This window comes from Arvicanthis niloticus, chromosome 1 (assembly GCF_011762505.2).
Source record: "Arvicanthis niloticus isolate mArvNil1 chromosome 1, mArvNil1.pat.X, whole genome shotgun sequence".
NCBI classification, from domain to species: Eukaryota; Metazoa; Chordata; class Mammalia; order Rodentia; family Muridae; genus Arvicanthis; species Arvicanthis niloticus.
The window spans coordinates 66,144,140-66,171,608 of NC_047658.1; the positions used below are offsets into that span (position 1 = coordinate 66,144,140).

The window sequence follows — 27,469 nt, forward strand, 5'->3', positions numbered from 1 at the left end:
GTTCCACAGAGCTGGACACATAGTAGATGCTCAATTACTGTCAGTTACCACCCTACCCTCCAGTAACTGACTCTTTCCCCCAGGGGTTCTGTATCTCTAGCCTCTTCCCTTTAGGTCTGAGATCCCCCACATCTGAGTAACGGACCCGGCAATCAGGTTATGCTCTTCCTCAGTTATGAGGCCTAGAATGTTGCAGCTGTGTAAATTGAGTGGGAGAAGGCAAATATCTGGAGATACAGCCCCAGGAAGTAATAAATGATTTTGAGCAGCTGTTTGGAAGCACTTTCTTAATCACTTCTCAGTGCAGAAGTTAAGCTGCCCAAGCCTCCCTGATAGAGCGGAGCGCTCTCTGTAGCCAGATTGTTTGATGGCTTGCCATCAATTTCAGTGGCTCTTTGGTCACATTTGCCAGCATAGTTTGACAGAGAGAGATAATACAGATGGCCTTGCATCTTCCTCTCCCACATTCCATAAAAAGTGGCCTTCTGCCCAAGCCCGATTCTAGCCTCCAGGGACCTAGATAAAGTATCTTATACCCCTCTAGGAAAGGCTGTAAAAGCCCATGAGAAGCCTGAGGCTACAGTTGGGACTTGGAACTTAGAGCACCTGCCAATCACCCTGCCCATCAGTACTGCCCTCACCATTCTTCCCTTCCTCTGCATCCCTGCCTCTCCCCTGTAATGAGATGCATTTCTGCCTCCTGTATCCTGGAGTCCTGAGTCCCTCCAGGATGAGGGCTGTTTTTAGCTCTGTGTCTGCAGTCTCAGCCAAGGCCCCCCACAGAAGTGCCTTGGGCTTTGACTATGGTTGGCCACAAAATAGAAATGAGAGGAAAGAAGGGAGGGGGGAAGAGGGAGAGAGGAAGGAAGAGAGAGAGATAACATATGATGAACACATTTGTGTTCATTTCGTCTTCATGAGACCCATGTTGAGTAGCACCAAATCTTGATATCCTGAGTTTTTAAAAGATGGAAGTCTGACCTGATGGAGGTCTGACTTTCAGGTCTAGATCTTACTCACTTCCCCTTGAGTCTCATTTGGCCCCTTACAGATGGAATCATGTGTCCTTGCACAAACCACACCACCTACCCATAGTGGGAAAAGGATTGGGTTAGATCAAAGGCCACAACAGATGTGACTCTCGCTCATGTGTAAACGGTAAACACTATGACATCTCAGTGCTTAATGAGTTGTTATCTACTCTAACATGTAATGGGATCCATCCTAGCATGTAACAGACTCCAACTATGTGTGGAATCGCTATGTCGGCTGTGGGCACATGTGATGAATAAGATCCATCCCTGTCCTGGAGAGGGGACATGACTCATAAGACATATGTGCCTGGTGGCCTTCATTTGAAGAATTTATCCATCAATAACCTGGCCCTTGGAAAGATTTCCAGACTCATCTGTAGTCTTCTCCTTACTAATTCCATTCATCCAGCCCTGTTAGCCTCCTTACTGTGCCTCAAATGACCATGGTCCTGCTGCAGGCATTTTGTCATTGCTGGGTTCACTGCCTGAAGCAGAGGCAGTCCCCAGCTATTGAATGGCTTGTATTTCAATTATCTTTACTGGCACCTCCTCAGGGAGACCACCCCTTACCACACTGCTACAACACAGTCACCATATCACACCAGGCTCTGTACTCACCTAACGTCTCTTCATATTATTTACCCCATACACACACACTTGATTGTCTTCTATATAGATGTTTGCTTTATAGATCATTGAGTGTCTTTTCTATTAGAATGCAACTTTTCACAAGCCAAGGATCTGCCCTTCTTTGCCTGTCTGTCATTCTTAGGACAGTGCCTGGCAAAGTAGGAACAAAGTAGCTTATTTGAGGAAAATCTCAGGGTTGCAACTGAGGTTTATAAGAATAAAAATTTTTAAAAAAATAATAACTTAAAACTAGGAAAAGGAAACCAAGGAGAGAAACTAAAGAGAAATTTCTCCAAAGAAGATAGATACCCAGCTGGTCAGTAAGCACGAGAGCTTACTGTAGGGAAGATGCAAATCAAACACACCAGAATAGCTGTATTCAGAAAGGTAGGTAATAACAAGTATTGGCAAGATTGTAGGGAAGTCAGCTGTTAGTGGGAATATAACATGATAGAGCCACTTCGGATGGAAAGCTGCCTGACACTTCCTTAAAAGGCTAAACATGGAGTTACCATCTGTTCCAATTTTCTGTCTGTTGCTGCAATAAATTACTCTGACAAAAACAACTTTGGGGGCAAAGGGTTTATCTTAACTTACCGGTTACACTCTATCAAGGGAAGTCGTGCCTGTTTGTTATTCCAACGATTAGCCTCTAACCAGGGAACTTAAGAGCCAGTGAAGTACAGCAGAAACCATAGAGAAATGACGCTTGTTCAAAGTCATGCTCTGCTAGCTTTCCCATATAGCCTAGGACTACCTGCCCAAGGAATGGCGCCACCCGCAGTGGGCTGGTCCCTTCTCTATTAACAATCAATACCACCCCCAACATGCCCTTAGTTTGATCTGCTCTGAGCAATTCCTCGGTTGAGAGTCTCTTCTCGAGTGACTGTAGACTGCCAAGTTGACAAAGCTAACTAAGATAAGATTCAATCCAGGGATTCCACACCTAAGTTTATACCCAACGGAAGTGAAAACACACTCCCCATGCAAAATCCCATGTGCAAGAATTTAGCAGCCAGCAATAATAGCCAAGAAGGGAAACAAGCAAGTTTTGATGTGTGGATGATCAAAATCTCACATATCCATCCACTGAAGTGCGAACTGGCAACATAGGGAGATGTGGGTAAAATTTAAAGACGTGCTCAGTGAAAGAAGCCAGTCACAAAAGAGCCCAGAATATATGATTTTATTTCCTTGAAAATTCCAGAATAGGCAAAACTATGAGGCAAGAGAACAGATCTGTGATTGCCCCAAGCAGCAGGGTCTGGAGGAACCATGAGGAGTGCCTGCAGATACCTATGATGCTTTGTTTTGGGTAATGCAAACATTCTCAGATGAATTGTATAGCAATGGCCCCACTGCTCTGTGACTATGTTCAATGGCACTGAGTGATGTCCTTAAAATGGGTGGCTTGTATGGTATGTGAATTACTTCTCCAGTAAAATAGAGATCATGTAAAATAAATGAATGTCTTCCTCAAATATTGCTCTGCCACCCAGCATACTAAACTGGCAGAGAGTCTGTCCCTATGTGAAGACCAGGCAAACCTTAAGGCTATCTTCTCAGTGTGGAGGAGGAAGCTACTCCTTGCCAAGGCCATGAAAGCAGAGCTCTGTTCTTCATGAATGAAAACAAAACCAACCTCCTTAAGAAACTTGTGAGGAAGAGGAAGAGGAGGAGGGGAGAAGGAGGAGGAGGAGGAGGAGGAGGAGGAGGAGGAGGAGGAGGAGGAGGAGGAGGAGATCAAATGCCATGAGCCTGAGTAATTTATTGTGTCTTGTTTCCAAAGACCATTTTCCCAGTGTAAGTCACAAAGACAGATGACCAGGACCTGCTTCTGAAAACAAACGCTGTGGGGGTGGTTGACAGAGTAGGAGCTGCAGGGCCTGAGACCCAGGGGCTGCCCTGCTCACTGAGCTTGGGACTTACAGGGAGTTGACTTCTCCCAGCAGGGCTCTTGGTCAAGAACTGTCTCTTGAGTTGTATTTCTGTGTACATTGTCTTTACTTTAAAATATCTTTCATTATTTGTTAGTTGGGTTTTTGTTTTTTGTTTTTTTTTTCTGAAACAACAAATCTCACCATTGAATTCATTTCTTGAAAAAAAGGGCAACAAAGAAGTCAGGCACTGTGACTCATGCCTGAAGTCCTAGCAAGGCTGAAGCAGGAGGATTGCCATGAGTTTTGAGTTTGAAACTAGTCTGTGTGGCATAGCAAGTCTCAGGCAAGTGTAGGCATGTGAGACGTGTTGCACAGAAACCAAACAAGAAGAAAAGAGTGAGGGAATGAGTAAGGGGTTAGGGAGGGAGGGAATGACAGCGGGAGGGAGGATAGAAAGAAGGAAAGAAGAAAAATATAAAATAAATAAACTCCAAAATTTTACAGTCTGAACATGACTGGTATTAAAATTTTTTGCAGACACGCGCGCGCGCGCGCGCGCGCGCGTGTGTGTGTGTGTGTGTGTGTGTGTGTGTGTGTGTAGGAGTCAGAAAAGCCTTCATGCAGTTTCTAGCCTGCTTTTCTGATTACTGTTACAAGCACAATTTACAGAATCTATCTGTCTATTCTAACATTGCATGCCTGTGTCTTACTTTATACAACTATGCATTTGCTTTTAAAATTAAAAATGTTTAACCTTTTTAGAATTTTCTCTAAATTTTTTACCTTTTTACTATTATGTGCTAAGAACATCTGTAAAACTCTTTCAAAAGTCATTTTTACAAAAGTTTTTAGAAGTGGAATTACTCAGTTAAAAATTAGCTCATACCTAGCTATATTACTAGTTTCAGTGTGTGTTTATACTTAAGATCAACAGCTCTCTTAGCACCTACTAGACACAAGATATTTTCACGCTTATTAGTTCATTTCCCCTGCAGTTTCAAAACACCAGTTTAAGTATGAAAAGAACTATATATGTTCATTACAGAATTTTTTTATGTTTTAATTTGTTATTTATTTGGGGGGGACATGTCTGCAGTGTTTGCACGTAGAGGTCAAATGGCAGCTTCCAGGAGTCTGTTCTCTCCTTCCATCACATGCGCTCTGGTGCTTAAACTCAGGGTGTCAGGCTACATGGCAAGGACCTTTACACACTGAGCCATTTCCCCAGCATGCCATTGTACAATAGATTAAAGATATAAATGCATATTCAAATTTTAAATTGTTCACATGGTGATGACATCATAAAGGTTTTTTTTTTTCCCCAATTTTAGCTAATCTTTTTTCCTAATACATTTACCCAAACTTGTACCTTCTATAAAGGTCTTAGGAGCCTCTCCTGGGATAGAAGAGTCTGATCTCCTATTGTAACTGAAATCATTTCTATCCTGCATCTTTTTATTGCCTCCTTTAATCTTCTGAGCAACGCAGGAAGTGTAGGCTGCTGTTGCTTCCATCTTTTGCAATGTTGGACCAGGGAAGAACCGTAGGGGATTTTTAGTTCAAGTGAAAGGCAAGAGGCTTCCCAGGTACATGAGATGCTTGTTGACAACGCCTAGTGTGCTTGCCTCCTGCTCCATGGCCACAGATTGCTGCCTCTGATATGAAACTCAGTGTATACTCCATTGCCTACCACAGGGGAACCACTTAATACCCTGTTCAAATAAGATCCTTTATAAAAGGCTACCACTGTACATTAGTACAGAACAGCAAGTACAAACTGGGGCTTCCCCCCACACACAAGCCACTCCCCACAAGTGACAGAAGGCCACTCTCCCTTCCCAGATTTTTATCCCTTTGAAAAGGAATGAGATGGAAGCAATGCAAATAACCAGGGAAATAGGTTCTACAACTTGGTGCTGATGAAAGACTCTGGGCTGGACCAGAGCACAGAGATGAACAGTGCATGGTCCCTAGTTGGCTCAAGCAGTAGACATGAAGAGAGTTGAATGGCATAAGATGCAGCATGTGTTGCTGCTGCAATAGAGCTACTGACCCTCCACCATCCCCCAGTCTCTTAGGCATTGTCAATGCCCCTGCCTCTCCTCAGAACTGAACGAGATTTTACTTGTTCCACGGGCAGCTAGGCAATGGATCATGAGAAGAGAGGGAAGGTGCTCCGTCTAGGTGGAGTGATTTAAGTGGTGCTGGGGAAGAGATGCTGTGTCACTTTTTAGTGGCATTTGTGAGCCAGGCTCAGCACTTCCATGTCACAGAGCTTCTAGTTCAAAAGTTACTAAGAAGCTCTTCAGGTGACCTGGGGAGTTTCTCAGGATCATCTCTCTCCATAGGCCACAACTAAAACTGTCCAGATAGGGACTCATACTTGTTGACATTTTACATGTGCTACAGGTTTCCTTACTGTAGCCTAGATGTACCATTTCCTTTGGGCAGTCAAATGGATTTCTCAAGAATACTAAATAAAGTGTGTGTGTGTGGGGGGGGAATCTTGTTAACAGATCTTCTTTGAGAGAAATAAATTGTCTATCAGCTAATGCCATACAATTTTAGCCTTCTGGTACATTCCAAAATTATTCTCAGAATTCAGAATGCTAAAAGGTGTTCCTGGGAGAACTGCTGTTCTTTGGTTGGAAGGTTCCTTCATTCTTTCCTTCATCCATTCTGTGTGTATATTTGTCGTTATTTCATTATTGCTTGTGGTGGTTGGGACAGGGTGGCCTTCAGCTCACAGCAGCAGTCTTCTTGCCTCCACCTCCCAGGAGAGTGTATACATTGGATTTCAATTTTTTAAGGCTATTATCAGTTCACACAAAGGTGTAATTTAGATAGCAGGATTCTTTGACCTACAGTCTCTTATGTATCACCCCCCCCCTTCATTTTATTTTGTTATATCATCAAATAATTCAATCTTATAGAAGCCTCACTGGCAGGCTTGAAGAACTGTCAGTGTTTGTTTCTTCAGGTCTCCCCTTGGAGACACAGCAGAGAGAGAAATATTTGTTGAGTCTTTCTAGAGAGTAAGCTGACTCCTGGGCTCCTAGTAAGCCTTGGGCCATTAACTCCCAGCGACACACTTCATTCAGTCTTGTTCCAGTTTTTAAAGGAGAAAACAGACACTATAGGAAGTGACATACAATGTCACCTACTGGTAAAACTTGACTTTGATTCTGGGTTAGACCAGGGGAAAGAAGGTCACGGTCTTTCTGCTTTCTCTGTGTCTCTTCTCCTGGGCCTGTATTTTATTCTGAGCCTCCTTGGGAATCCAAATTAGGGTTCATCAATTTTCTTCTCGAGATTCAGTGATAAGAACTCTGCAGGCATGAGTTTTCTAATGGGTACCTTTGGCCGCAGACAGATGATTTCATTGCTCCAAGCCTCCACTGCTTAAGCTTTCAAGGGGGAATGAAGCTGTATTTATAGCATTGCATGGGGAAGCATACGCCTGATGCTGGTCTCCTGTAAGAGCTCTGTCACGTCTGCCCCACCTTCCACCCCCAACCTTGCTGATGTCTGTTCTCTCTCGGTTTGCCTAACTTTATCTACTCCATGCTAAAGTTACAGTCACTGGGACAATGTCCTAAGAAATGTACATACCATATATGTGTATATCCAATGAAAGTAGAGGTGACATTTTCTAGGGGGTAAATGGGAAAGGGGAAGGGTGTAGGGAAGAACTGGAGAAATATGCTCAAAATACAATACATACAAGAATTAACAAAAATTTATATTATTAAGAAATTCAAGCAATCTGATATTTAATTGATAAAGTTATCCTATAGTTTATATAGATATAGTTCTTCCTGCATGCATACATAGAAAGGAATATACACAAATACTGAGTGACACAAAAACAAATATCTAGTTGATGTTAAAAGTGCAAATGTTTCTTCCTTGTCTACCTAAACTTTTCAAATCAAAATAGCTGCTTCTTCCCCTCCCCCCAGAAACAGGCATGGCTCTTCCCGCCCTTCTATGACCCTCTTGGTTGTTGGAATGGGGCATGGGAAAGTTTATTCCAGTCATACCATCTCATCTAATCATAAACACAGTAGCAGCATCTGTATTTCTAGGTTCCACTCAGCATATCTGAAACCCAGGAGTCAGACAACCTTATTGGCCAAGCATGCTCACACAGAAAGATTACAAGTCTCTCCACTGTAATCTTCTATGACTCCTTGGAGCTTTTCTCACTTCTCAGATAAAATGAACCCCAGCCTTTCATCCCTTACTTCTGATTGGCAGACTGCCTGGCTTGTCCCCTCTGCCTTGCTTAAAGCCTGTGTAAGTGCTCCTCTTCCCTACCTTCCCACCAGCTCTCCCATGCCGAGTCTCTTGTATTCCTTATCTTCCAGCCCAACACTAAACAGTAGGGAGATATCTGTAGGATGAAGCAGTGTTTACTATATACATTTGCAGACATCCACTGCTCTAGTAGAAAGAAAGAAAGAAAGAAAGAAAGAAAGAAAGAAAGAAAGAAAGAGAAAAAAGAAAGCAAGCCAAGGTTGACAGCCCATGCCTTTCCATCCATTGCAATTCCAATTGCTATGATACATGTATCATTAAACACATAGAAACTTGAAATTTGTGAATTGACAAAGTAAATATTTCCCATGATGCTCTTGACTATTGGGAAATTCTTCTGCCTTGGAGATCGCTGAGATGAATGGCTGCCAGTGAATGCTCGGAAGGTAGCAAATAGTTCTGACAATGTCTGTACTTCACAGGTGCTTCCCAAACATGCTAAAGTTTGACCCTTTGTTGGGGAATTCAGTTAGTGATGAGTATTCTTGGATATTCCAGAACCCAAAAAATGACCAAGACAGAAAAGGTGGAAAGCCTTGAAGGATGCATGGGGTTGGACTTGAACCTGGGTCCCAAACTTAGAAATGAAACAATTTCCTTAATTATATAATGGTGTAGTTGGTAAGTCTTGACAGTTCTACTGAGGAGGGCTGTCATAAGCATTCTGGAACAACATAGTCTCCTCCTTATCTTTGTCTGATATTGTAACATCTCGACATGGTATGGCCCAGTTCGTCAGAGGCTCTGATTGGAGACTGAAAACAAAGAGGAGGAAATGAATATATATATATATATATATATATGACTTAATAAATGAATCCTTGTAGAGAAACTTTGCAGGAGGAGAAGATTCATGAACAGGGGGTCTTGATGTGATGGTTTTGTTCAGTTTCCTAAATATTTGGTGAGTGCTGACTCTAAGCTCCTACCTGCACTTGCGTCCTGGATCGTCACACAGATCATCTTTAGTGCTCATAGAAACTGCATAAAACCCAGAGTGCAGGGGCAGTGGACAGCTTTCAAATGGACAAATGGAAGTCATTTCCCCCAAAATCATAGTGCTAATAAAAAAGTAGGCAGTGATGTAAACCTCAACTCTGTTAAACTTGGGAAGCCCATTCTAAGTGTGAACCATGCCCACAGGATGTCTTGTATATTTTAGTGTTGCAGATGTTTGAACTATAACCAAGAAAACAATGATATCAAATGAGGAAGACCAGGCCTGTTCAGAGAAAGGTGTGGTCCGCTCTATTGTGCTGGCTGCTAAGTGTATCGGGGAAGGCTCTCATGATGAATGGAGAATACTGGCTTGGACAGTTGAATCATGGTCCAAAGTTTTTGAGTGAAGAAACCAAGACCTGAATGGAAAAGCCACCCCCCCCCCCCAAAAAAATGTGTCTTGGTCATTGGTCCCCACTTCCTGCATTGTCCTTGATGAAGCTCTGAAATGAACCAGCCAAATGACACATGAAGCAATTCTCTGAAGCATTGACCTGCAGTTATGCTCAGGGATTGACATTAACATGATGGGAGCTATAAAATACAGCTGGATTTGTTGGCTGTGAACCATGGGGGCTTCTGTTATGTGTACCCCTCCCCCAATCAGAAGTTCTGTGCCTCTTAGGATCCAGCTAGATGGTCTGATCTGGGATGGGCTGTGTTTCCTGAGGTTAAGGCCCTTTTTAGAGCTGTCGACATACGATTGTGTCTTACACATATTCTGCTGGTCAAGGTGTGAGACAGTAACAGCCCTTGCTGACAGGCAACGCCTGTGTTGTACTGTATACTTGTGTGTGTCTGTGCTTATGTCCTCTCTTGTACTCGATGTACAGCATGTGTGGAAAGTTCCTCCACAGACAAGATGGTGAATGTTCCCAAGCTGTCCCTTCCTTCTGAAGAGTTGGGCATTTGCTCACAGAACTGTCAAAAAGCTGTAACCTTAGAACTATGTAAAATATATATATTTTCTAGGTACTATATATTATATATATCACAGAAACTCAGAATCAGGCTCTCTGCCTTTTGGAACTCATTAAATGCCAATGTCCCAGTATGACATAAGGATCCCTAGCATTAATATATGCAACAAATACCTCTTCTGCGCTTGGTGTGGGCCTGGCATTATGTTACGATCTTTGGATAAAGGAGTAAGACCGTTAAAACTCTTGATTTCAAAAAGTTTGCAAAGAATGTCAGAATTTAAGAAATCGTAAAACGTTAGATCCTCAGAAAACTAAAACTGAATGCAAAAGTTCTAAGCTACTAACGGTGGGGGAGCGCCTTAGATCATTTTTTCCAGCTCTCACTACCTTTTTACGAGGCCCGGGACTTATTGCAGGCAAGTTGGATTCAAATCTCACTAATAAGAACATCATTTCAGTTCAGTGACATCACAGAATGGCTGGGTCGCAAGGGCTCGGCCTTCACCCAACCCTGGCTGCTCATTTTACCAGAGAGGCCACTGTGGCTCATAGAGGGCAGCTGCTTACTCTGTAAAAAGGCTCAGTCAGCAGAAGACAACCACAGGCTTTCCAGCCTCAGTCAAAGAAAGGCTAAACAACGAAGACCCTCCTGCTGTTTCTGAGGTGCTCTTCGCTAAGCCCACTTTTGTGAACTGTCCCTGCTCTTCAGAAGGAACGCTGGCCAACTTTCTCTGCACAGGGACAGCCCTTGTCCAGGCCACACACACGTGCAGTGGATCGTACCGTTCAGAGCCCCCTTCCCCATTGATGCGTGTTTTATTTTGTTGCCTCCCCTTCCCCGTGTGCCTCGAAATCGATTTTCATTATTTTTTTTCTGTCTGTGTTTGTCTTTGTGGCCCGCAGGTGCTCCCTTGCATTGTTCATCTGCTTCATCAACCCCTATTGAGCAGTCCCCCTCCCCGCCCCCCTCCCCTCCGGCCAATGAGAGCCAGAGGCGGTTGCTAGGCAACGGTGTGGCCCAGCCAACCCCGGACTCAGACTCTGAGGAAGAGTTTGTCCCTAATTCATTCTTAGTTAAAAGTGGCTCCGCCAGCCTGGGGGTCGCAGCAAACGGTAAGTGCTTCTCTCTTTTGCTAACTTTTAATAGTTTGTTGCTTTTCTTTCTCCTCGTGGGCTATGCCTGCTCCCGACCGCTTGCAGCTTCCTGGGGTAGAGTGACTTGGTGCATGGTGGGCTTGTGGGCAGGCAGGGACCTGGGCGGTTTTGTGGGCTTGGGGTAGGTAGCGCCTATCTCTGCCCCACAGAGAAGGCTTTATCCAGCAACAGGTGCACAAAACAGAATCACAGACATCAGGAGACAAACACCAGGCCGAGACAAAGACCCAAACTGGAGGGTGGGGGACATGCTGTAATGATTGGCTTGCTGCTGTGTGCAAAGCGACCTCACCAGGCATAGTCACCTGTTGCTTCATTAGATTCTTCCTACAAGGTTACCAAGAGAGCAGTATTACAGTGCCCCTCATTAACAATATAAGCACCGAGAGAGAGAAAGAATGTTGCCTGAAGCCCAAGACTGTTTTTGAAAGTTTCCTAGCCTGAAGTTGCCAGCAGCTACAGAGCTGAATCTGACCACAGGCAGAACTGTTGGGTTTCAGCTTGATCTGCCCATGGTCCGCTCCTTTTCTCTGCTTTCCTCTGCTTTCCTCAAGAAGAAGGGGTGTGAGAATGTAGGGAAAGAGCTACATCTAGATCCTGCACTGTTACCCTTGGCCAGAGATACCCACCTGCTCAACATTTCTCCACAAAGATATTCCTACAGGGGATTCAAGCCACTATGGTGTGGATATAAGACTGTACGTGAGGGCCTTGACATTACAATAACCTCACCAAAGTTTTTCAATTCTAATAGGAGAAATTAGGCTTTTCCAGCAAATACCACAGGAGGGTGTATATTGAATTGGCAAGCATTTGTTTATGAATGCCTGTATGGGCTAGAGGGGTGGCTCAGTGATTAAGAGTGTATACTGTTCTTCTAGAGGCTCTGAGTTCAGTTCCCAGCACCCATGTCAGGTGACTCCCAACTACCTGTAACTGTAGTTCCAGGGGGATCTAATGCTGCTGGCCTCTGCTGACCTCTGTATACGTGCACAGGTACACATATACATAATTTAAAATAAAGTAAACCTTATAAGTACCTTATGAAACTGCATTCTAGGCCATACTCTGGGAAAAGAGCAGAGATGGAGAGAAGCATGGGCAGTGTGGACCCTGCAACAGTTCTGCACCCAATCAAAGCCCTGTGGCTGGGGGCTTTGGACAAATCTCACTGACTCCCCAAGTTTCGTCAAATGTAAAAGCAGGCAATGTGCTATCCAGGTCACAGTGAACAGCATCATAGGGTCTGGGGTGGGAGTTTGCTAAATGTTAGTGCTTACCTCATCAGCTGCCACTTTCCCCGAGCGGACACACACAGAGTGTCTCAGTGAAAGTTCTCCACACATAGTGGAGAACTCGGTAAGCTGGGAAAAATACCGGAGGCCCTCTCTGTTCTCAGGAACAGAGGGAGAAAGCTAAAGGTGATAAGGAAGGATGGAGCCTACTGTGCTAGGTGACAGGGTGATTGAGAGGAAGTCTCCCCAGTGCCTGAGAGTGCTGGAAATGCCTCCTAGAGATGCCGGCTGGGTGGGAAAGAATGGGTGGGTGGAGCAGACTTTGATACCAGGACTATTCTGGACAGAGGATACGCATGGACATAGAATCCTGGGTAGGAGTTGGGGAACCTGCTTCCACTCCTTTACTCCTAGGAACCTTGGCACAAAATAGGCATTGGCCTAGAAGGGTGTGAAAGGCCTCATGGGCTGTGCACATAGGCCCTGCATACTTTGTGACCAAAACCCCATCCATCCCGGGACCCCATGTTTTGGGGGACTTTCTCTGAGCCAGAGCATTCTTTAAAGTAGGAATCCTGAACTAGAGGTGAAAGACCTGAGTTCCAGCTCTGTGGGCCACTGGATATTTGTCCTTGGTAAATCACTGTCTCACTTCAGGCCATCTTACCAGTGATGGACCAGTTTCTAAGGTATTCTGGTTTTATTAATGTCATGTGGTACTGATCATACCTCTGCCAGTCATGACACGAGCTTGTTGAGGAAGAAAAATTACGTGTGTGTGTGTGTGTGTGTGTATATATATATATATATATATATATATATATATATATATATATATATTATAGTGCACATATGTAGAGCAAATGTAGATAGACTGGTAGATAACTGATAATATTCTTCATTCATTTCTGGATAAATAAGCCTTGCAGGAAAAAAGAAGACAAGAGATGAAAGTCCTTAATCTATCCCTTTGCTACTAACTGACCCATAGCAGCGGCTTTGTCATATGCTCTGAGGCAAGCTGAGGCACTGTTACTTTGTTGATGTGCAGGGACCACGGGAGGCCTTTGGCTTACAGCTGTTTGCTCAATTCAGCTCCTCTGTGCTCCTGCTTCCCAGGGGCCTCCACATACTATGGATTCCTTCCCCAGGGCCTCGCTCTGAGAGTGTCTCTCTATCATTAGTAAATGCGGCCTTTGCGGAAAGGGAGAGTCTGGGTTCTGCTTGGTTGCTGTTCTGGTGTAGGTGCCAGGAAAGTCTATTGCTATGCTCCATCATCTTTCTGTCCCTAAAGTCCCACATGGGAATGTCCTGCTGGTGCAAGTAACAATAAGCAGGCCACTACATTGTAACTCCAGTAAATGTTTCTAAAGTTTTATTTGATTTTAAGGGGGGTGTGTGAATATATTTTAATGAAATGACCTGTATTGCTTTTGGTAATCATAGAGGTAAGGATGCTTATTTATACCTCAGATGATCTAGGGAAGTGAAAGATGACGTTCTCACATATTCTGAATTCCAGAGACAACCAGGTTCAGCCGTTTGGTCCATGGTCTTACAAAAGCTCCTTATTCAGTATTAATTTATTATTTATTCATTAATAAGTGAATAAATGACCCAATGAGCAAGCTACAGAACCAGCTCCCCCCATGTGCCATCTCAGGAAGGTCCCCATCCCCACACAATTGCTCTATCAAGAGGTAAGGACAACCTGCCATAGTTGATGGTTTTTAAATAACAAAGCTGAGTACTAGGGATGAAAGTCAGAGGGAGAGCACTTTGTTAGCCTGAGAGGCCCTGGGCAGGATCAGAAAATAACAGAGATGGTAGATAAACGCCTCGCCTCACCTCCATAATCACCTGCTACTGAGCTGAGGCTTGAGGGCACCCAAGGCAGGTCGAATGCTAACTCCCCAAAGGGCAGCTTACTTGAGACTTCATTCCAACTGTACTTTAAATGATGTGGGCTGCTTCTCTGGCTACTGGAGAGTGACAGCACAGAGGCTTCTCACTTTCCAGTAGTTTCCAGAGGTAGTGGGAGGGAGTTGGCTCCTTGAAACCTGCTTTCTCTGGGCCTAGGCTGCCTTCTAGCTGTTGCCCCTGGAGTCTCTACCAGCAGTTTTGTCAGCTTCAGCCAGTGCTGGGACCAGGTCAGAGCTGCCCTGTAAAAATCCTTATGTAAAGCACAGAGAGAAGTGTGGGGCATCTCTGTGCAGCTCATTGTCCCCATGGAAGAGAAGAGAGGCTAAGTCACTCTTTCTGTCATCACAATCCTAATCCTCCCCAGGGCACTCGTACAGAAGTCACTGGTGTGAATAGGAAAAGATCAACTGGGCTAGTCCAGGAGCTCAGGAAGTGGTTGGGATTAAATAGATGCCTGTCCTAACCCCATAGAAACGTCCAAAATCAACAGTGTTTCATCAATTGAGCTAATCTAAATTCTGAAGCCGGGGGGGGGGGGGGACCTTAGTGGTGGGGCTTAGCAGGTCAGGAAATAAGGAGCCCTGAGATAGCAATAAAGAGCTGTGGAGAGCTTCCTGAAGCCAGGGAAGGTAGGGGAAGCCGAGAAAGCATGCATCTAATGAGCGCCTTCTGTATGCACACATCTCCTTTCTATGCATTACTGTCTCTGGGCTTCAGTTATCTATATTTCACTTTGAAGAAAATGGAGGCCCAGAGATGAGGACAGTGTTGTAATCATGACCCCACTGGAAGAAAAAGACTCAAAACCGAAGCATGCTTGCCTCCAGGGCCTCTCCATCTTCTGCTTTCTTTCTGATGCCAGATTCAGATCTTTCTGTATCCAGAGTAAGACTGAGGGTAAAAGGACTCCTACCAGAATTGGGCTGGCTTTTTTTTTTTTTTTTTCCATTTTAAAGAACTCCTGGTTGTTTGATTCCTATTGCTCACCTCATTAGCATTCGTGAAGCACTCAGCACTGGGGAACCTCTTTATCTTAGGGAGTCATTGATTCCTCTTATCTATCCTGTGAGCTGTTCCTGTCTCATCTAAGTAACATGGTCCTAGGGGAGTAAGCCCCTTTCCTTCCTCTGCCTCATGGGGCCTCTGAGTGATAAGGTCAAATTTGAACTCTAGGCCTGCCTGAGACCATAACATAGAATCTTTATGGTATATTTTATGGGGACTTCAAGGGTATCATAGATGAATTGGGCTAGATATTTGCAACATAAAATTTTACTGCAGATCCCCAAAAGCAAACTCTACATGTGTCCTTGGCTTCCCTCAGACTCCAGGCCCTTCCTGCCTGGCCTTAGAAAATGCTTCACCGGCCAGCAGCAAGGTTGTTTGGCATTTTCATTGACTTGCTTAGGTCTTAGGCAGCTGGGAGTATTTTTGTTTTGACTTCCAATCCAGCAGAGGAGTGTTTATTTTTCTTTCTAAATGGGAAACACTGCTATGTAGGCAAGCTCCTTCCAAAAATTGTTTTCTTTAAAAAAAAAAAAAAAATCCAACTTAATTTAGAACCTATGCAGAGTTCCCAGGGGAGTCTGCTGAGTCCTTTTAAGTCAGCTTGTGAAATCAAAAGGCAAAATGAAGCCTGCTTCTAATGATAGAGAGACGTGCCCAGCCAAATTGTCTTCCTATTATTGCTATGAATTCCATGGAACTGGTGGCAGCCACAGGACTTGGGTCTGCCTGCTTGACATGTTCCCAGAGCGAAAGGCTGCTGGGGTGTGAAAAGTTCTCTGCCAATTCTGTCCTCTGCTTCTCTCAACCCTTCTTGAATCAAAAGACACTTGTTGGTAAATCTGTTCTCATGACACAAGCTGTGTAGGAAAGTCAGTTCGAGCTCCTTTTTTCTTGCTAGGAAGACGAACTTTCCTTTCTTCGTTCATCCCCGAAGACATGTTAAGTGTTGGTGGGTGTTTTACAGAGAGATGAAGGTGAAGAGTGTTATAAGCAAAAAGATGTTATTAAATAAATGAACCCTTGGGACCACATGCCTGGCAGACTCCTTTGTTTTCAGATTTCACAGAGTAAATACAATGCAGTGTGTGTACTTGTCCTAAAACTCCTCCTGTCACCAAGTACATCACCACCTCTTCAGTAAAGCATACAAATAATTGAGACTAGTGGGAAGAAAGAAAGGAAGGAAGGAAGGAAGACAGACAGACAGACAGACAGACAGACTGACTGACTGACTCCAGGCCTCATATCTATTCAAGACACATTTTTTGCAACCAAACAAAGTTGACTATTTATTTGTTTGGTTTTTTTGGTTGGTTGGTTGGCTAGTTGGCTGGTGTGGTTTGGTTTGGTTTGGTTTGGTTTGGTTTGGTTTGGTTTGGTTTTTTTGAGATATGGCCTTGGTGCATAGGTAGTCCTGGTTGGCTTTGAACCTGTGATTCCCGTAAGCTAACCTCCCAAGTCCTAGGATTACAGACATGGCTACCCATGCCCATATTCATGCCCAGCTTCAAAGTTATTGCTGTTTAATGTGTATGAGCATGTGTGTGCATGTGCACATATAGGCCAAAGACAGCCTTAGGTGTCATCCTTAGCAATGTTGCCTTCTTCCTGTGCCCTGGAACTAACCACTCCGGTGTGTCTCACTACTCAGTGAGCACCAGGGGTCTTCCTGTCTCTACCTCCCTGACTCTGGGATTTCAAGTGTCCACCACAACACTCAGCTTCTTATCTGAGTACCAGAAATCAAACTCAGGTTCTCACACATGTAAGGCAAGCATTTTACTGGCCAAGCTATCTCTCTGGAAACAGTGATGTTTGAATCCCTTGCTGTCTTTAGAACAGATACCCCTCTGCCCGTGACTCCATTTCCCGGCCCAGTTTCGAGTTTGTGAAGGCCAGCTTTGGCTCTGCCTGATTTCTAACTTGAAAAATCACAACTACATTGAAAAGTCAGTTCATGTCCTTACTTCTTCCTTCCCACTTGCATATGATACACAGCCATCCCAGGACCAGTGCACTGAGCCTGCACAAGGGCACAGGCCTGCAGACGCACAGTGATAGAAACTAGCCCTGGTGCAGTCAGAATTCAGTGTGGCCCCAGGGCCTGTGCTCTTTGTCCTCTACCAGGTGCTCCCTAACTAGACCTGTGCCTCCCACCAGGAACAAACTATTATGGCCTCTGATTGGGGCTGGCAGGGACACCCTCAACAGGGTCGTTTCTATTTTATGTAGTTTACAAAGCCCTTTTTCATGTATTGCCTCGGGCAAACTCTGGTGACCATAATCTAATTGCCACTTTGGCTTTCTAGAAGGTAAGTCTCTTCCTTGACCCTACAAAATAAACAAGTCACACTTTGAATTAATACAACTCAATGTCCAGGGAAAGCCAGGGCCCTCTAATTAGTCACTCACGTGACTAGAATACAGCCTCTGGCATCCCTTTGCCCACTCATTTCCCCAAATGCAGTTGTATTCAAAAGCACCAAAATACCAGGTTTAGTGTGTGGCGTGGTTGGATCTCAGGACCCCAAGGCCACCCCATGAGGAGGCATGTCAGCTGTGTGTGTCCTGACTTTTCCCATCTGGAAACAGCCCTCTTTGTGTTCCCATTGGTATGTGAATGGCTGGCTCTACAGAGTTCTCATTTACAGCAGACCACATCAGAAAGTACCTCCTGACACCAGGGTGCCCAGGCTGTGGAAGAGGAACCTGGAAGGAGGCCAAGGAGACCGAGGAAGTTAGCATAACCACCATTCAGGCAGGCCCCTTTCCTAAAGCCCACTCACATGCAAGCAGCTCCATTCTTAGAGCCGCAGACCCTCAAGCATGGCTGAGTTTGGGGCTTGACAAGCACCATGTGCTGGAGGTAAGGTGTGCAGGGGCAGCTTTACTTCCATTTGGGATTGGCTTGTACAGCAGTCAGTCTGTCTGTGAAGCACACTGCCATCTGCAAAGCTTATTGTCCAGTTACAAACCTCAGCTGATGGCACTGCCCAGACCTGGAGCTGGCATGGAGTTCCACTAGCGAGGGGCCTGCAAATCAGAACACCCAAGTGACTCCTTCAACCTGTCTATGACCTACTGTGTCACCCAGCAGGAGTCTTTGGGTCTGGACAGTGAGGGTCCTGGACTGAGTCAATGTTTTCCAGGCCTTGTTTGTCTCTATGTCCCTGTTACAGCCTGGGCCCTCGAATCATGCCCACCTACACCATTGTTTATGTTCTGGTAAACTACCCAAACTTTTTGGATTTAACTGAATTTCCTTGTTTTAAGAGGGAATCGTGTACCGGGGCCGCAATTCCCTTGCCATATGGCAAGTGTATGATTGGCCACAAATAGAAGCTAACTGTAAAAATAAATACAATGAAAGCAGGTTATCATGTTTTGGTGAGAACATGCCTGCTCAAGGCTGTGGTGCAAAGCCTTGGCTCTCTCTTTGTTAAACAGGGACATTGGCAAGTGTTGAATGTTAAAACACACTGGGTATCGAACTGAGATTTCTTCTATTGCTTCATGAATAGGGTTGAAGAAGGAAGCCCTCCCCAAGGGAGAAATACTTAATGGGTGTTCTCAGCAGAAGCTGAAGACCATCCACAGGGGACACAGCTCTGCAGCCTTTTCTAGACCGCTGTCTATGCATTTAATGCCACCTTCACAGCCTTCCTACCTTGAGAACAAATGTCTCCGGCTGCTCTGCTCCGGGCACCCAGGCGTCTTCCCTTTCCTCAGCTTGGTCTTTGCAGACCATCTGTTCCCGCCCTCCCCCTCTGTCTCTGGCCCTCTGCCCCTGTCATCAGGTCTGAGCTGGGTGCTTTGAGCTCAGCTGGATCCCCCATTACTGGCTAATGGCTCTCAGTGTGGACCAGGAAACCATGTGGCTTCCTCTGAACTGCCATTATTTATGTAGGTGTTTGAGATTCAGCAACTTAAAAAAAAAAAAAAAGAAAAAAAAAAAAAAAAAAGAAAAACCCTTTGCTTTTCAAGGCTAGAAGAAGATGAGTTGGGAAGGGGGCCCATAGATCCCCGCTGAAATGGGTGGCCATGTGGGATCTGTTCAACCTCTTCTTGTCCCATCTCTCCTATTGTCTGATTTATTAGCTTCACAAGATTGCTGTGCAAATGAGAAAACAAAGTGTTTTCTCTATTAGCAATGCCCAGTGAACACTGGTTCCTTCTTGCCCTTCTGTAGCACAGAAGAGTCCAGATATCCTGGAAAGAAGGCAAATTCTGTCACTCCTTCCCCTCCTGGCTTAGATGGGCCACAGCGATTAATAACTCTGCCCAGGAGTCCTCAGCTGGCACCCCGCCACCGTAGGATGACTTCCAAAGATTTCAGGGAGGGAGGTAGGGGGTGATGGAACCCAAGGCAGCAGCTAAGCAAACATAGCATAGAGGTCTTAGAGACATGTCCATTGCTGAATTCCTAGCCAGAGTTTCTACACTGTTTTCTGGTCCCCACTGGTCCAGCATTCTGATGATGCCTTTTCCTTCTGGCCAGCGGCCTTCCCCATGGAGTTGAAAGGGGAAGAAATTGGCTGGTAATTCATTTATGTCCCCTTCCCTCTCTCCTGGTAGATCATGTTTCTATAAATAACCCTGGAAAGCTACAGTGACCGCTCATGATAATAGTATATATATTTGTATTTCCAGAAACTCCTCTTTCAATTCCCTAGAGAAAGTTCTCTAAGAAACATACCTGATGAGAACAAGTTTTACTCCCCACTACTTGTGACCTCAGGAGCTCTCCTGTCTCACTCCGTGCCCATCTGTGCAAGGGGACTGAGGACAGCAGCCTGGGACTGTCTCTAAGGCAGAATAGGCTAGAGTTCAGTGTGCTCCATGCCCACCGCTGTCCCCTTAGTCACCTCTCTTATTTATTAGAAACAGAGAGGGGGCATTTTTCAGGATGAAAAGGTTATTGTATCTGAAGTGAAGTTTGATGGCCTGTCTGCTGTCATCCTGTAAAGAAGTGAAAGCTGAGATGCTACCCACCTGTTTGCTAATTTTACAAACTCTGCTGTCTTCCTTCACAGTGCTTTTTAGTATGTTCTTGCCCTGAAGCATTGCAGTAATGTCTTCTCTAGCTTGCTGCCTCCTTCTCAGCCTTCCCTTCAACCACTGAGATCCATCCCAAATCCAGTTTTGCTATCTCAAGGCCTCACTCCCACAGTAAAAGCCAGCCCAGGCCCTCTGTCCAATGCTTACCTGTTTAAGACAGCATCCCCTGTGCCCAGCAACAGGACCTGCAGCTGATTTCTCACAAATGCCGAGAGAAAGGCTTCTGTACACTTACTCATTTTAAAGTGAGACCAGGAGAGGATCTGATTTGATTGACATAGAAAGAAAGAGGCTCATTCACCCCTCAGAAAGAATTCAACCCAGCAAATCATAATCAAGTACCAACTACGTGTCCAGGCCCATGGAGAAGAGCCATCAGTTGGGTCATTCCTAGTCTCTGGGGGATGAACTCAAACCTCAACAGCTCAGCCCTGAAGCAGGCAGGTGTCTGTGAGGATAACAAGGGGGCTCACAGGGACAGAGCCACGGAGGCTCTGTGCAAACTGGGAGGATCCCTGTACCGTTTAAGTTCTCACCAGCGGTTGGCCTGACATTGGTGAGTGGCACGTCAGCTGTCTATACATAGCCAGGTACTCCCAGCTTCATGCTGGGTCCAAAAGTGTGTCATCCACACAAGAGTCATGTCCTCTATAGGCAGCTATGTGAAAGAGACACTGGGGTCCACTGGAACCCTTGACAGGAGGCAGAGCTGTTTTCATTTCTGTGGAGTAAAGCCTAGTGTGAAGGTCCACCATCAAGGCCCACATCCACTCCACCTTCTTCCTTCTCTTGAGCAGCCCTCTGGCAAACTCCAATTTTCTGGGGTTTCCTATAGGAATGGAGTAAGCAGTGCCCTCTAGAGACTGGGGTGTGTGCTACCCTGTACCTAACTCACATCAGAGTGAGGGCAATCTTCCAGGAACCAAGCAGGGCTTGATGCCACATTGAGACTGTGTGGCAGAAAAGTATGTGCCATCACCAAGCACCTGCTGGGTGCTTTGCCTTTTCTCCCCGCCCCCCCCCCCCCCGCTGCCACCCCCCCGTGAGTCTGCTGGGAGATCAGAAGGTTTCAAGCAGGAGACTTGCAGTATGGGTGCATTGCTATACTAGCTGTGATTAGGGGATGACTGACCCTCTGAGTCTCCTCTTTTCCCTAACATTAGCATGTGATGTGAATATTACCAAAATACCTGGCTGCTGTCAAGTTTGAAAAGGAAATTTTGTTTGTAGTGGTTCTTAGGACGTGGGAAGACAACGGTCTTCAGGATCACTCAAATAGCAGGTGCAACACTGCACCCCCAGTGCGCCTGGCCTTTCAACCCAGTCTCTTCCTGCCCATTGGGGTCCCTTCTTTGGTCATCTAAAAGCCTTTGTCCTCCTTTCTTGAGCCACAAGATCTTGGGGAACCTCCAAAGCAGATCAGAGGTTTCTTTTCTAGCCCCCTTGCCTGGAGGGCAAAGCTGCCTGTGCATTTTGTCATCAAACCCCAGGCCCTGATCAGAAACCCAATGAATGGAAGTTGCTGAGTTGCACTCCAGTGCTCTCAGCTCTGTTGGGCCCCTGTATAGGTGACAAGATGATGCATGAGGTCTGGCTGAGCTGCTTATTTGTCTAAGCTGGTGATGGCCTTTATCCTGAGGTGAGTTAATGGCAAGGGGGCAGGGCCCCTTAAGGCCTAGACAATGGCCTGGCTTCCCAGGTCATCTGATCACTCAGAGGCCTGGCCCCAAGTCCCTCCCAGCACAGGAGGCCTCTATCTCCTCTGCTTCCCATCAGCCCTGCCCACCAGCCAGAGGTGCTCCCAACCCAGCAGGAGAAGCCTTGGGATAATGCATCAAAGAGTACTGTGGTGACAAAGGATGTCGGATAATGTGCCTCGTCCATCCTGCACAGAGCCCACACCCAGGCAGCCCGCATTAGATTCTAGCTGCTCTTTTTGATGCCGATTCTAGTTCTACTTTTTCTCCTGGCAGATACAACCCTCCAAAATCCAGCCCTTCCTGCTTCCCTGAACCACTTCCCCAGTGAGATAAGTTCTTAGCCCCCCTGCCTTACTGGCTGTCTGCCTCAGTCACAGCCGCCACCCTCCCAACGGCTCCTTCATTAGCAACTGAGTAAGGATCCTATTTGATGAATGTTTTGAATATTAGGCTTCACTTTTTTTTTTTCCAAAATCAGAAAACTATTGATTAAAGTTACCCTCTGTATGAAGATTGGGAGCTGGGACTCAAACCTAGCCTTCTCAGTCTGGATTTTCCCCTGATGTGTTTGTTCATTCATTCATTCACCCACTCAGACATTCATTCATTTATTCATTCACTCTCAAAGATACCTGGGATATTTAGAGAATGCCAGATATTGAACTAGATCCCACCCTCTAGGGGGGGCCTGAGCATCAATGTCCAATACCACTAAGGGGTCAAGAAGGCATACATACACATTACCCTATATGTTAAAGCTTTAGGTTTTAAAGTCCAATTAAGGAGGCATTTAAGAAGATGGGGAAAAGGCAAATATGAAAATACCTATTGACCTTGGCATCTGGCTGGTTGCTGGAGACCATGTCTGGGATGTTTTCAGGGCATGGAGGCCAATCTCCCAGAAGGACTGGGCAGAAGGAGAGCAGAGGCAGTTTAGATGACGGATTCTCAGAGCTGGTCCTGCTTTCTAATTACAAAGGGAGTTAGGAGCTGTGTATGGAACTAATTCTAGCAAGGATCCCGTGCCCAACAGAGCTCTGGCTGGGTGCAATGCCAGGGGTTCTGGGTTGTGACTCAGAGGTTGAATGCTTGCCTAGCGTACACAAGGCCCAGGGTTCCATCCAGCTCTGTAAGAGCAAGTCAAGAAAAAAACAGACAAGAGAAAGAAGGAAAAGAACAGGACACAGAATCCACAGCCACACTACACATGGGCTCAACAAAGATGCCAAACGGAATGCCGGTGTGAGGCCACATCAGCCCTTCCACAGTGCTGAGCAGGCGACAAAGCAAGAACGCTGGACTGTTTAGAGAGTCGATGCCTTGAAAAAGAGGAATTGTGGGTATTTGGCTAGCTGTGAGGCACCTCTAAGATTAAGAGAAACCAACAAAATACAACCAGATTTCACATACATTTTGATCAGATCTTACTACGTTTAAGCTGTAAGGAAGAATATGGGATTCTTTAGATATGGTGGAACATTGCAGGAACATGGCTCATTTTCTTAAGGTGTGCCGTGAGACTGAAGCTACAGAGCATCCTGATTCTAGGCTGTGTGCTGATATGGAATACGCAGAAGCCTGCAACTTGCTTTAAAAAAAAAAAAAAAAAAACTACATATAAATAATAATAAATCATGAGAGTCTATTACCCAGGACAATCTAGGTAAAGAACATAGGGATGCTTTGTACTGTCTCAAAATTCCTCTAGGGTTGAGACTTTTCAGATAAGAGTAGAGGTTGTGCGTGGGTTGGAGAGAGACTAGAGTTCAGGAAAGGGTTCCTTAAAACAGGTGAGACAGCCCTTTGTGTAGAGAACACCCACTGGCCCATCACCTTGTCTGCTGGGATAAAGAAACTCTCTGAAGCTTTGCAGAGGATCCAAAGCTGGGGAGTATGATGAAAGGAGTCTGGCTGGGCACAGAGGGGCCTCGGCAAGGCCCTCGGCAAGGCCCTTGGCAAGTCGAGAGAGCTGGTAATAGGAACCACATTGTCTGGGGGGGGGGGGGAGGAGTGTAGGCAACCCCACCCCAGAATCCACTCCTCTATGCTGAGGCAAGGCTGGAAGAAATTATGTCCGTTCATACTTGTTAAACAGCCTTGGCACCAGAAGTGAGCCTCATAACCCTAGCTTTACAGTGGCCAGGCCACAGTTAAACCTGGGTCAGCCCCTTCCCTGCACCCTCTCTGTCAGAGGTTTATGGCTGTAGTATAAAACAATTCAGCACAGGCCGAAACATGAAAAACCTCCAGACTGCAAAGGAGAACATTCTTTTGTAAAGTTTGCTAAGGGGGGAAAGCAGATGGGCATAAAATCTTTTCTGTTTCTTCTGCTTTCCCAGTCAGGCCCCAAGTGCACTGTTTTATGCCCCTCCCCACCTCAAGCCCAGACCACAATCCAATCAGACACAGAAGCTGCTGTGCTCTGTGGTTGGGGGCAGGGGGAGGGGTTGCTGTGCCAGGGAGTCTTGTTTCTGGAATGCAGCAGCTGTGTGGCCTTGGGTAAGTTGATTCTCCTCTCTGGGCTTCAACCTCAACAATATTTAGCACATAGTTGCCAGCCCACACTAATGTGTAGTTGTTAGTTATTGAGTATTCTATGAACTCAATATTGACTTTTTTTTTTATTGTATCAAAGTATGTCAGAAACAGAAATGGGCAAAGTAGTTGTCCAAAGTTTTTTGGTTTTATCTGAAAAGTAGTCAAAGAAAAAGTGTGAGTTTTTGCTTGTTTGTTTGTTTTGATTTTGTTTTTACTTTTTTACATTGATTTTCTTATCCATGGCTGTGCACGCATGTGTATCCTATGGATGCAAACCAGGTTTTGAGGCTTGGTCACAAGCATGCTAACCCACTGAATTATCTCTCTGGTTCTCAAAGTACAGTTCTTAGTAAAAGATAAGTCATAGACATATGAAAAGTTTCAGACAGACAGAGAGAGAGAGAGAGAGAGAGAGAGAGAGAGAGAGAGAGAGAGAGAATGAATGAATTTGACTTCATCATGACTCAGGAAAGCAGAAAGAGGCTTTGAAGTGTCACAGGTCTAGATTCCAGCCCAGCTTTACCTCTTACTGATAGAATGGCCCAAACAGATCTGTAAACCTTCCTGAGCCTCGGAAGCTTCATTTGTGCCACAGAACATGACACTGCCAGTGTCATAATAAAATATGACACTGTAATAAAGTAATAAAAGGGTGGTGACCATGAGAGACTCTAGCTCAGACATTTAACAAACAGAGCCACCATTAGTCCCAAATCTGAGAGAGACCGGGTGATGAAAACCTGCTGTGATTTCTACCCTTCTGAAGGTGCAGAGATGAATCCTTCAAGCTCTGGGGGGAGTTGAAGGACTTGGGGGACACTGGGCAGAAGAAGAAATTTCCACTTGTCACTCCAAAGCAAGGCGGCTGCCTCACATAGGTGCCTAAAGAACTGATTCTCCTAAGCCCCGCCTCCTTTTTTTTTTTTTTGAGTGTAGGATTCAGGTTAGGTAAGGAGGTTCAGAGCACAGTGGAATCAGGTGTCCTGTTCATTTCTGCAGCATGAGGACTGAGAGCTAGGTGGCTTTGGAACAGGTTTGGTTAATTAATCCAAAGCATGACAACCTCGGCCACTTTGTCTCAAACAATTTGCACTTCAGGCCCACCTCGCCTTTGCTACAGTTCTAGAAAATCCTCTGGACCTTCCCCTGCCTTAATACTAAAGCCACCTGCTCTGTTGGCTTCTGTGGGACAAGGCAGGTGGCAATGTGAGTACTTACAGGAACAGGTGTGAGAAAGTGGTCCCTACCAGCAAGTCCTGCAGTAAGACTTGTACCACAGGCACGCTGATACCTTTGTCCAGCCGGTGTCCCTAGAAATTATTTATATACAGACATGTTGTGAATAAAATACTTGGCAAATGGAATGCCTACTACATAGAACCTTTTTCAATGCTGAGCAGAAAGTGGGTCAAATATTTGCTTACCTCTCGTTAGCTTTCTGATTCGGGTATCTAGAGTTTTTGCCTTGTTTTGTTTGTGACAGGGTCTCATGTACCCCAGGCTAGCCTCAAACTTACTATGTAGCTGAGGGTAGCTCTGAACCTCTGATCCTTCTGCCTCTACCTTTAGACTGATGAGATCACCAGTGTGCTTACTCATGCCTAGTTCATATGATCCTGGCGCTCAAGTCCAGGGTTTCATGCTTGCTGGGCAAAAAATTCGACCAATGGGAGTCATATCCTCAGCTCCTTGGGCATGTATATTCATGACTGTAAGTTTTGACATTAATATGGCTTCTGGATTCTTGGGTCCCTCAAACCATCCTGTGGGCTAACCTATCTATGCTATCACCAGACATCTAAAGAGGTTTCATACTAAGGGAAACGATAGGTTTTGGATCTGCCTTGACAGTGTCCATTGCTCCAGACAGATGAGAATTTATGAGTGGCAATTAAATGATGTCAGCCTGCTGAGTGTGACTCTCTCCTGCTACACGGAGGCAGAGCTATGTGAGGAGGACAGACTGAGGGTGGAAAGGGAACTGTTTCCCCGGCCCTCTGCAGCTGGGGTCAGCATTTCCACCTTCAGCTCTATACTACCAAGGAGTTTCCTGCCCACAGCTACCCCAAACATTCACCACTAGACCAGGGTGCCCTTTCCTGCTCCACCTCACTGCTTCCAAAAGTCAGGATGCTGCTTGGACTGTCCCTCAAGCTTCTAGAAACCAGCCTAGAAACTGGAATATGAAATCACTGCCTTCCTTCAGGGCCTCTCCTGAGCCAGATTGAGGGCTGCTGCATACTGGCAGACCAAAGCCAGTTTAGGGCTTGCCACCTGCAGTGTGCTCACTAAGGATTGTTGAGTACAACTTTTTCTTTTAGGCTAGAACTGGAATTCTAGCTGGATGCAATTTTGGGCCAGGAAGAGAGAATCTACAAGACTCCTCTCTCCAGGTTCTGAAGGGATTGATTCATCCAATGAATGGTCGGTGGAACCCTAATTGCACTCGGGAGGCCACAAGCCTCCAAGACCTTTAGGAGTTACCTTGCAGAGACAGGTGCTATTGTGCCCAGTGCTAACTCTGGAGCCATCCAGAGAGGCTCCAGTTCACTGCTTTCCCTGTGTGTGGCCACATAGCATTAGACACTTTTTCTCCCCTACCTATGGCCATTGCTTTTTCTCTTTTGCATAATAAGAATAATTATTCTTACATGGGAAGAGAAGAGAGTCCTTGGCAAGAGAGATTCAGAAAAGATGAGCAGAGCAAAGGGAACTGGTACCAAAAAGCCTGGGATGAGTCAGTTCTTTGTCCCATCAGGTCTTTGAGGACAGGCTACCTCACAGTGCCACAAGCTAGCACCAAGGAGAGGACTTCGGAAAATCTACCCTTGCACTAAAGGAATAGCAGCTGGTAGCTTGCTCTAACGGTGTCCACACTGGCTCCAGTGTAGCTAACTGCACCCCTCTGGTTCTCTGTTTAAAGGGCCTCATCCCCAGTCTCCCACTAGTAGAGGATGGGAACAAACTACTAACTGCAGCACACAAGTATCAAGTATTGAAGAGAAGGGGTGAAGTCTGTGCACAGAAGCACAAAGCTAGCACACAGTAGGAGATCAGAAAATGCTG

General features: G+C 45.5%; 1 protein-coding gene across 17 annotated transcripts in view; it reads left to right on the forward strand.

The window, feature by feature from the left end:
* The window catches only part of Tenm4 (teneurin transmembrane protein 4), a 1,520,543-nt gene that overhangs the window by 1,241,084 nt on the left and 251,990 nt on the right, over nt 1-27,469 (forward strand). For 16 of the 17 annotated variants that reach the window (XM_076938042.1, XM_076938101.1, XM_076938085.1 and 13 more), the window contains one exon: nt 10,690-10,899. The exons of the other annotated variant lie outside the window; for it this stretch is intronic. In XM_076938042.1, coding sequence (XP_076794157.1) covers nt 10,690-10,899 — 210 coding nt within the window. The remainder of the gene's footprint in view (nt 1-10,689; nt 10,900-27,469) is intronic. 17 annotated transcript variants of the gene reach the window in all.